The 10,043-nt window shown below is 31.7% G+C and overlaps 1 protein-coding gene across 1 annotated transcript in view; it reads left to right on the top strand.

Moving 5' to 3' along the window:
- LOC106692906 (cytochrome P450 4c21) overlaps positions 1–6,600 on the top strand; it is a 21,150-nt gene extending 14,550 nt beyond the window's left edge. The window contains exons 6-12 of the mRNA XM_014439146.1: positions 95–212; positions 327–378; positions 2,804–2,898; positions 3,908–4,068; positions 4,339–4,412; positions 5,798–5,971; positions 6,431–6,600. Coding sequence (XP_014294632.1) covers positions 95–212; positions 327–378; positions 2,804–2,898; positions 3,908–4,068; positions 4,339–4,412; positions 5,798–5,971; positions 6,431–6,600 — 844 coding nt within the window. The remainder of the gene's footprint in view (positions 1–94; positions 213–326; positions 379–2,803; positions 2,899–3,907; positions 4,069–4,338; positions 4,413–5,797; positions 5,972–6,430) is intronic.
- Positions 6,601–10,043: the final 3,443 nt, after the last annotated feature.

Genomic DNA, 10,043 nt, shown 5'->3' on the forward strand with positions numbered 1-10,043 from the left:
CACCATATATACTTTTTTTACAATTATTGTTTTTAACCCTAACATTAAAAATAAAACAACAAAAACAAAATTGAATAATATCACATTTTTTCAGGGTCATAGATATAGGATCATTTATTTGGGCTAACCCAAAACTAGCAGAAATTTTATTAACTATATTAAGACCAATTGATGCATTTTTTTTTGGAAAATTAGCTGATTTGCGGAAATCGGTAATAATTACTTATAATACATTTACAATGGATTATATAACTAAATAAAATGAAGTTACTAATAAAATTTAATTATAAATTCCGCGGTTTTAATATATTCTTTATTGCTTTTAGATTGTGAAAGGAATAGAGAACACGTTGGTAATGGACGAGTGTCGTATCCCAGGTTAGAGATTTCATTTCAAAATGGTTTGAGTATTAAGATAATCATAATTATTAAAAAAAATAAATACATTTATGAAATAATAAATAGTCGTTTATAAAAAATAATAAACAGATAGCATCCATTTATTTATTTATACAACAAACAAGATGGATTCCCACTATACAGGCGACAAATGGATTCTGCAATTTACTATTCTTTCATTAGGCTTTAGTAATAGGAAATGAAGTAACTTAGCACTAAGCTATTTGCTTCCTAATTTGTAAAAAGTATGTTTCAATCTCGATGTTATTTTGCAGTAAGAGTTTTTTTTTCATATATTTATTGAAATTATCAACTGTACATTTATATACATGCATCCAGTAAATTTGATTTTAGTTTATATTGGAGAGATACAGGCGTGTAGAGAAACTACCCATTGGTAGCACTCTAATTACGTTTTTACATTAGCAGGTCTCGTGGTCATCATCTTTTCAGGCGCCTCGAAGGATTTTCAGGAATCGAAGAGGAAGCAAGGTTAGAAACTGGTAGGTTTTGGTGGTTATGGAGTTATTAATGGAAGGAATGGTATCTGATTCCGGTTAGATCAGTTACATATAGAACATTAAGGTCTTTATGTATGATTTTATTTGTGACAAAGTAAGCATTTTGGGTTGCAAGGGTTTGATACGAGAGGAATTCGAAGGTTTAGTGGAGCCTTGGACTAATCAACTTCGTATATCCAGATTGGCCTTATTACAGTCATGTAGATCAATCTTTTTTAATAGATTGGAAGTTTAGACCGTTTGTCCAGTAAGTGCTGTAATAGTCGGAATCGATGTGGAGTTTCCTATATTTTCAGTTTTGTGTGAGGATTCCTGGTTAGTCGTTTGTCCAGTTTCAGCCCAAGGTAGTGGATCTGGTTCGGCTGGGGTAAGAGCAACATTATTAAAGGATACTGTAGGACAATCAACAACAACAAGTAGGTTCACGACGAAGGGTGAAAGTGATTTGATGGGATGTGGGATTGGAGATTTTGGGGTGCAATTAAAGATAGTGTTAGGGTAGGTTGAAATCTCAGCTGTATAGATGGTGTAGAGGATGGGACCGAGGATAGCACCTTGAGGAACACCAGCGCGCTGAGAATAAAGGATAAATAGGAACCATTGTGGTTTATTTGGAATAATCTATCAGTGAGAAAGAAATGGATGATAAGAAAGTATGTAGGAGGTAGGAATTTACGGAGTTTGTATAGCAATCCCTGTTGTCAGACTCGATCAAAATCCTGTTCCACTACAATAAGAGTAAATCTTAAAATCTTTACTGTTGTTCGAGTTCATTCTCTCGTGAGTGAATTTTCCAATATTTATCCAAACATCTCGGTTCTTTTATTAATTCACTGAACTTACTCCTTATTTATTTTTTTATGTTATTACTTTTTTAAATTAAATTTTTACATCAGTGGTACATTTTCAATGTTCTTTATAAGTCTTCTTCTTCTTAATTTCGGTGGTTCTCCTGATGTCCTTCAGGCTTCCATAGAATTTCTTCTGCTCCTCATTTGGAGAGGGCCGCTTTATTACCCAGGAGAGATATAGCCTTGAGCATTTTGCTGTCGCGAAATAAACCTATACATTTTCCTAGTATTTCATCTGTTTTGTTTATAATTTTTTCTACTTCCCGTTAACCCTTTGATGTTGGTGTTGCCGCTTGTTTTTGTTATTCCCTCTTTTACCTCCCCACATATACTCAATTCAGTTTTGCTGTGGCCTCTTCCCAACGTTAAGAAAGAGCATTTCTCTCACCAGTACACTCCTAACAGGACATTGTTTTTCTCATTTGAGCATTTTGCTTACTTGGACACCTCTAGTGTCTTATTTTAAATGATGAACCGAAGCAAATATATCTTAGATCTTTTACGAAAGTTGGACTCTTCCCTGATGTAACAGCTACAATTTTCAATTTCAATTTCAAATACATAAAAACTTGTACAAATCTTCTACCATGTGGTAAATGCTCACAGGACACCTCTTAAGGGACAAAAAAGGAGGTCACTCCTGCAGGATTAAATAAGTAATGGGTGCTAAGTCTTTTAGGTGAGGTTGCTGCATAATGAGCTTGGCAGAATGGGATTTCATCAAGATTTTATCTAGATGAAGAGAACAGTACTTGAGTAGAAAAGTACTGTTGCTTGCCAACCATCCTGAAACTCAGTTTTAATCACAAAAGATAAACTGTTGGAGCTCCACATTCTTTAGGTATGAGTTTTCAATCCATAAAAGGGGATTTATCTTGTGTTTTGGTGTTACCATTCTTAGCAAATTGTTGAGAGAGGAAGATACTACCCAATACGTTATGTAATGCTTATATATTAATTATATTTTTCTTAATTTTGTAAACTATTTTCCAATAATATCTTTCATTTTCTTTTTTTCTTTTTTTTATATAGAACGGTCCCTATCAATGCAGATTGCATTAAGAAACATAAAATATAATGGTAGTCAAAACACATTGAAAACTGAATTAGAAGAATTGTTTTTTACGGTATGTATTAATATTTGCATTTTAATGGTCTTTAGGAAAATAATATATTAAGATGTAAATTTATGTATCTATCCATAAATTTCTAATGAGATTTAAAAGTATTTACTTAAATCTTCATTGAACAAAAGCTTCAGTAAAAGTTTTAATAACGAACACCTTGTTTAAAATCGGAACTCTTTTTTTTTTTTTTAAATATACTTTTAGGATTCCCTCTTTCATACTTAAAGATCATCCTTGATTTGAGGAACTAAACAAATAAGAAAATACTTAAGGTACTTAAGGTGGGCTCAACCATTAATCAACTGAATAGAGATTTTTAGGGACTACTGGACATATGGCCTTTTGAGCAGTATCAGAATGTAATCCATATACAGCTAATTTTTCATTAGCTGTGTGGTTCAGTTTATCCATCATTCTCTTCTGTTTACCCAAAGAGAAGTGGCTGGAACTAACTAGTTCCTTCCACATTGTACATAAAGGTCTTTTAGGATAGTTAACGTTCCTTGGTCATTAGCTGACAGAGACCACTCTTCCAGTGTTTCCTTCATCAGCTTGGTTTTAAGTGACTCACAGGGATTATACAGGTGAGTACGATGTGTGAAAAGTTTTTCAGAACCTCATAAATAGGGCATGAAGGATTGATGTTTTTGCCACGTGGGTTGAGCTTTGCTCAGAAACCTCCTATCCCATGAGAAACTATAATACCCAGTAGTCTAGGAGGTCCATGTGGTTTCCCAGTGTTAACCAATGGTAGTAATGTACTACCTTAGGGTGATCCTGACCTGAACGACCCAAATAGGGTAACCCACCTCCAGTTTCATTCTTCTAATATTGTTTCCCGAAGGATTATCTTCCATTTGCTTGGGTCTTAACTGATTTTCACTTGGTTCTCTGGTAGATCTGCTGGACCTTCTCTTAATGTTATGTGACAATAATAAATTAACTACTACATATAATCAAATGGAATGAAATTTGTTAATAGTTTGATTTAAATAATTTTTGATTTTAGTCTTCGCACCCTCTCTCTTCTGCATTATCAAACTCAATAGTTTTTTTAGCACTTCTACCAGATATTCAAGAAAGAGCTTTCCAAGAGCAATATGAAATATTTAGAAATGATAACAGAGATCCAACAATTGATGATTTAGAACAGATGCAGTTCCTTGACAGGTAAAAGTTTATGATTTTTTTTTTCATTAATTTACATTGAAAGGACCTCTGCTTGTCCTAGGATCCAATATTATTGAACTCAATCATAAATACATATACTATTGAATTTGTCTAATATTTAAATCACCATTCAATAAAAGTGTATGTCTAAAAATATTTTTTTTACATGATAACTTTAATAAAATACATGATATAAAAGACATTTAAATTTGATTTATTTTAAAATATTTTTATAAATACTTATGAATAATGATATTTATTTCATTCAAGGTTTATAAAAGAATCCTTTAGATTTCTCAGTCCTCCTTTTATAGGAAAGTTAGCTACTGGGGATATAAACATAGGTGAGTTATATTTTATAATATTAGTATTTCTGAACACATTTCTAACTTTATATTATTTTTTAAAAAATAATGCTAGTGTGATAAACATATTATCATATATGTCTAAGTACTTATATTTATAAGTGGATCCCTTTTTTAATGATTTAGAAGCATGAAGTGATGGTTTGCAACAGATACTTATTGTTTCTAATACCATTTTAAACAAAATTAGCTAATATAGTTCTCTTTTGGTTGATTCTCCAGTTACCCAACACTTGTTTTCAAGTTCGATTTTCCTTTTTTGGTGTCTAATTTCTACTTGAAGAAAAAAATATCCAACATTCATAAAAATTGAATTAGTGGCAGAATAATGAAGAGGTTCTGATTAGAACTTTGTGTTTCATTTACTAAAGTGTAGAATGTTAGTTTCATTAAAAATAACATCTATTTGGTACTTATTGATAAATTTGACCCGATTCTTGGAATTGCTGGTCGACAGGAGGAATGTTGATATAACTTAATGAGAGGAGGGGAATTCTAAAAATTCCAATAAAGACTGAATCCCTTGGTCCCGACATATCGGTTTGAAGGTGTATATGCACTGTACCAATGAACGACTTCAAACTTAGGGTGAATGTTGGTTAGCAGTGCTTTGGTGTTTGACTTTTCATCCTTATCAAACCAAGACATTGGTAGCCATTTGTAGGCTTTCATTGCATGCCCACTGTGCATAGAACTTCAAATCAAGGGTCTAGGACCAAGATATTTTGTTGATATTGGGAGAGGGAGTACTGTGACAACCGGTTCATTGGATCTAAAATACATTCAGTACGCATTGAATCAATCTTGAAAGATTGTCGTTCATTGAATGAGTTCTGATTAATTTTAAACAGGCCTTAACAGGTAGGACTACAAGGGGCAAGAAATCCCGATTTTTAGAAAAAATAATATAAAAAAAATTAATTAAGTATTTCATCAAATTCTGAGTTGGTAGGAGATTTCATTATACAGAAAATTAGATTTATATGAGATGTAGAAAAAAAAAATTGAATGAAGGCATTTTTCCTACCTCAGAGATGATAATATTATCTTGCTTAATAAGTCTCAGAAAATAGTTATAATTATGTATATAAAAATATAGTTGTGTTATTCAAAGATATTAAGCTTCATAGTTAAATAAAAACTTTTAATCTGGGTTTTATTTAAATTTTAAAAGAAAAAACTTTTAGTTTTATTTTGTTTTTTAATTTTTATTGAAATACAGTTTTTATTTTGAAAAATAGTTTATTTTTTTAACTAACAAGATTATATATTTTAAGCTGATATTTCTTCTCTTAAATGATAAGATGGGAGAGTCATTGTCATTTAATAAAAAAATGTTTTAGATAATTAAAATTTATTTTCAGATGGAATTACAATACCTAGTGGTGCGATTGTAGTTTTTCTTTTGAAATCCATGAGAATGGATCCAAACCACTGGAAGAATCCAAACATTTTTGACCCAGATCGCTTTCTCGAAGAAAATGATACTTTAAAACATTCTTATTCACCATTTGGAATTGGTATTCGGAGCTGCCCAGGTAAATATCTCCAATTATTGAATTACTAATGTATATTGTTAAAATACAGAATGTAAATTTCCTTTTTTATAAAAAAAAGAAAAATGAAGAATATAATCTCACAAAGAAGCCTGGCAGGGAATAAAATTGTAATATAATAATTTTTATGTGGAAAGTGTTTACATCAATAAATGATACAAAAAAATAGGCTTAACATGATTACAAACTACTGTAATTTAAACATTACCTGTATATTTTCAAATAGGTATAGTGGAAAAAATCATGTATTATTCAGCAGCAATGGTAGTTGCAATAATTTAAGTTCTGATAGTAGTGCCATCGCCATAGAGTAGTGCCATTTGTCAGAATAGAGAACTTTATCAACATTTATTTTAGTTACTACAGAGGTTTATCTTTCAATAGTATTTCTTAATGAATAATTAACCTTGGTAATCAACAAAAAATACTTATCTCTTTCAGGTATGTATTTTGCAACACTGCTGATGAAAATCACATTGTCAAAAATATTAAGAAGACTGAAACTTAAACCAGTTCAAAAAAACTTCCGATTTAAAGATATCCATTATAAATGTTGCATTATGACGGAATTGGTAAATCCACCTGAGTTGCAAGTTGAAGAAAGAGCATGACTTTTAATTTAAATATTATAAAATATATAATTTTATATTACTTTTTTTTAATAATCACTATCCCTAATTCATTTGAGGTTTATGAAAGAATCCTTTTGAGATTGCTCAGTCTTGTTACAGGAAAGTCGGTTCACTGGAGACAATTATAGTCATCACGGCCCTCCAATCTGGTTTGACTAGAAGATTAGTGAGTTTTACAGGTATTCGTCATAAGTCTCTGCTGGATAAAAACTCCACTCCATAAGGTATTTACTGATGGTCGTGTAGGGGATGGCAAATCCTAAAGGTGTTCGCTTTAGGTCCTTCCAGGTATTGATACTTCCTCTGTAAGTTACTGGCTATAAGTCGAGAGGATAGGTATTTGTCGTATATTCTGGCTAAAGGAGATAGAAGGCCGAGAAGAATTAGCTCTTGGTTAAGCCCCTATCGAGGAGGTGACAAATGTAAACATAGAAATAAAAACACATGTATTGATGAGTAATTTATAAATGATAAATGTGTATTCTGAGGTAGAATTCAAAGGCACAGCCCACTGAGAGGTACGATCAATATTGTCATCCAAACTAATGGGAAAATAGTTGTTTTAGAATGTATAAGGATTAATTACAACACAAAGTGCTTAATGGAAGTTGTGTAATGCGCTCATGCAATAAATCCTGGCTACACCAGGACACGTTTCCTAAAAATGGGACAATCTCGCCAAGAGTAGGATGCCTGGTAACGTCAATTATTTATGAAAAAATAACTCCCTAGCCATATTGTTCAAATTTTAAAATGAAGGTATTGAATTAACTGTTACTTCAACATAGGAGTGGGGTAGCTCAGTGAGTAAGTTATTGTAATTCCTATCTACTGGGTCCGGCTATTGTAGGATTTAAATTTAATACTGTGTAATTATTTATTCTGTTTCATTACCTGTGGATTGACCTTAGGGTGGTAACTTTCTCCTTAAGCACAATTAGCCCCTAAATAGTGAGTACCCTTCAATTAGGGGGAAACCTGATGGTTGGGCGTGAATTTGACCGAATCACATGCCTGCACAACTGTCGGTCAACAAACAGTACTTTTTTTACTAAATAGTGAACCCTGGCCCTTCATGGGTTGAAGCAGTACAGGTTACTACAACATAGTTGTCAAAATTATATAGCTTAATTAAATGTGTGAGCTGAAAAAACTTCCTTAATGTTTTTTTTCTCTATTCTTTTTCTTTCTAAGCCCCTATTTGAAATTATATTTTGGTAATTAGCATATGCTTTGTGTTGAAATATTGATTTCTCTGAGGCTGGGTTTTATTTTTAAACATGAATGTGGTGGTCAAGGTTTTGAGGTATATAACCATGGTTATATAAGAGGTATTTATTATGTTGTGTTAAATGTAAAATGTTTTACTATGTTAAATGTTATAAGTATATGATTGTGAGCAGCCCTATTTAAAGTTATGTTAAATGTTAAACAAATGAGATCTAGCGTATTATCAGAGCAACTTCTTTTATAACCTTTCCTTCAAAAACTTCATGTTATTGTTTACTTCTAAGTTTTCATTAAGGGTATTCATGATGTTGTGTTAAATGTTAAATGTTATAACTATAAGATTGTGAGCAGCCCTAATTGAAGTCATGTTAAACGTTAAATGCATAAGAGCCCCTAGCGGATTTTCTCAGCAACTTGTTGTATAAGCCTTTATGTTTATAACCTTCCTTCCAGACCCTCATGTTATTGTTTACTTCAGTTTTGATTTAAGTAATTAATTACAACATGGCTAGAGTGAGTGAAAAGTGGAATTTGTGTGAAAGTTTAGCTTATGAAATGAAATGAAAAAATAACTTTATTCTGGGACATATGTCCCCTAAGAATAATTACATGGTTCATATAGTGAGATTTTTATCTGGCGAGCGTTTACAAATTTTCAGATAGTAGAATGAAATTACATTGTTTTTTTTTCTCAAATGTATCATTAAAATTATCCATTCTGGTTTAATAACAGGGATATGAATATCAAAAACACACGAAAGAACTGAGCTGTCACAACAAAAATGGCGGCGATCTCAACTGGTCTATTGTGTGACGTCATTCTCCATTTAACAGACCGAGTAACCGACTCTCAGCCATGTTAAATGTTATTTCAATTTACCACGGTAAAAGAAGGCAATTTTTTTCGATTTAACATGAGTTTTTCCATTTAACACGCTTTAAGATGTTAAACCAAAGATCATGAATACCCCTATTAAAGTAATATATTAAAACATGCCTAATTGGAGTTAAAAGTGGAACTTGTGTGAAAGTTTGGCTACTGAGTGCCTTGTTGATCTTCTAACTTGTGAGGAAGAGAATCAAGATGAGCTAATTGACAACTGTCATTATATTATTATTATTATCAGACATTGCTTTATTAGTTATGAAAACATTCAAAACAATACTAGCACTATCAAAACACAAACTACGAGCAAGTAACCTAGCACAACAACAAACAAAATAGTGACGAGCTCAGCTGGTCTGTTGCGTGACGTCATTCTCCATTTACCTGACCTAGTAACGGACTCTCAACCCTGTTATATGTTATATCGTTATTACATCGTAAAAGAAGGAAATATTTCTCCATTTAACACGCTTTAACATGTTAAAGTAAAGATCACGAATACCTCTAATATATAACATGGTTGAGAGTCTGTATACTTATAACATGTAGCATAGTAAAACATTTTACATTTAACACAACATCGTGAAATCGTGAATTCGCTCCTGCATTACTATAATTGCATAATAGAGAAGAAAAAAGTCATTTATTTCACACCAATTTTTTATTACTTTAATGAAAACAATGTATAATTACTATTCAAAATTAATCAGTCTGTCAACAAGTATAGGAAGAGGGAATAAAAAATGGCGCCTCTTTCAAAACGTTAAAAAAAAAAATATTTCGAGCTCTATATCTATAAAACTACCAACATCACTAGAAAACCTAAGAGGCCATCATTTAAAGAAGAGTAAATTTGCTAAAATTTGATCCCTAATAGAGCTAAATTTGATCCCTAATTTCCGTTCAAAAGTTCTCGAGATATAAAAAAATCACTGACCATTAAGAAGTCAGTGAATTTATTTTGAAATATCTATATCTCAGAAACCATAAGACATATAGATATCTGCCATCACTCAAATTAAAGCTAGTTAAATGTACTATAAAATATTTCAGAAAGTTTATCTTCGTAGGAGTAATAGTTTTCATGATATTTGTAAAATAAATCACAAAATGTTAAATTCTGATTGCTTGGATAAAATTTTTGATTTTTGAAAAAATATATCTCAGGAAACAAAAGACGTGCATATGTCTGCCAACACTCAAATTAAAGGTAATTGCTTTTGACCTTGCTTTTCCTTCACATAATTATCCCTTTTCCAAAAGAAGTGCAATAACAACATTGTTAGCAACGAGTTAATGATCAGCA

This window comes from Halyomorpha halys, unplaced genomic scaffold (assembly GCF_000696795.3).
Source record: "Halyomorpha halys isolate HHAL.00 unplaced genomic scaffold, Hhal_1.1 Scaffold78.1, whole genome shotgun sequence".
NCBI lineage: Eukaryota > Metazoa > Arthropoda > Insecta > Hemiptera > Pentatomidae > Halyomorpha > Halyomorpha halys.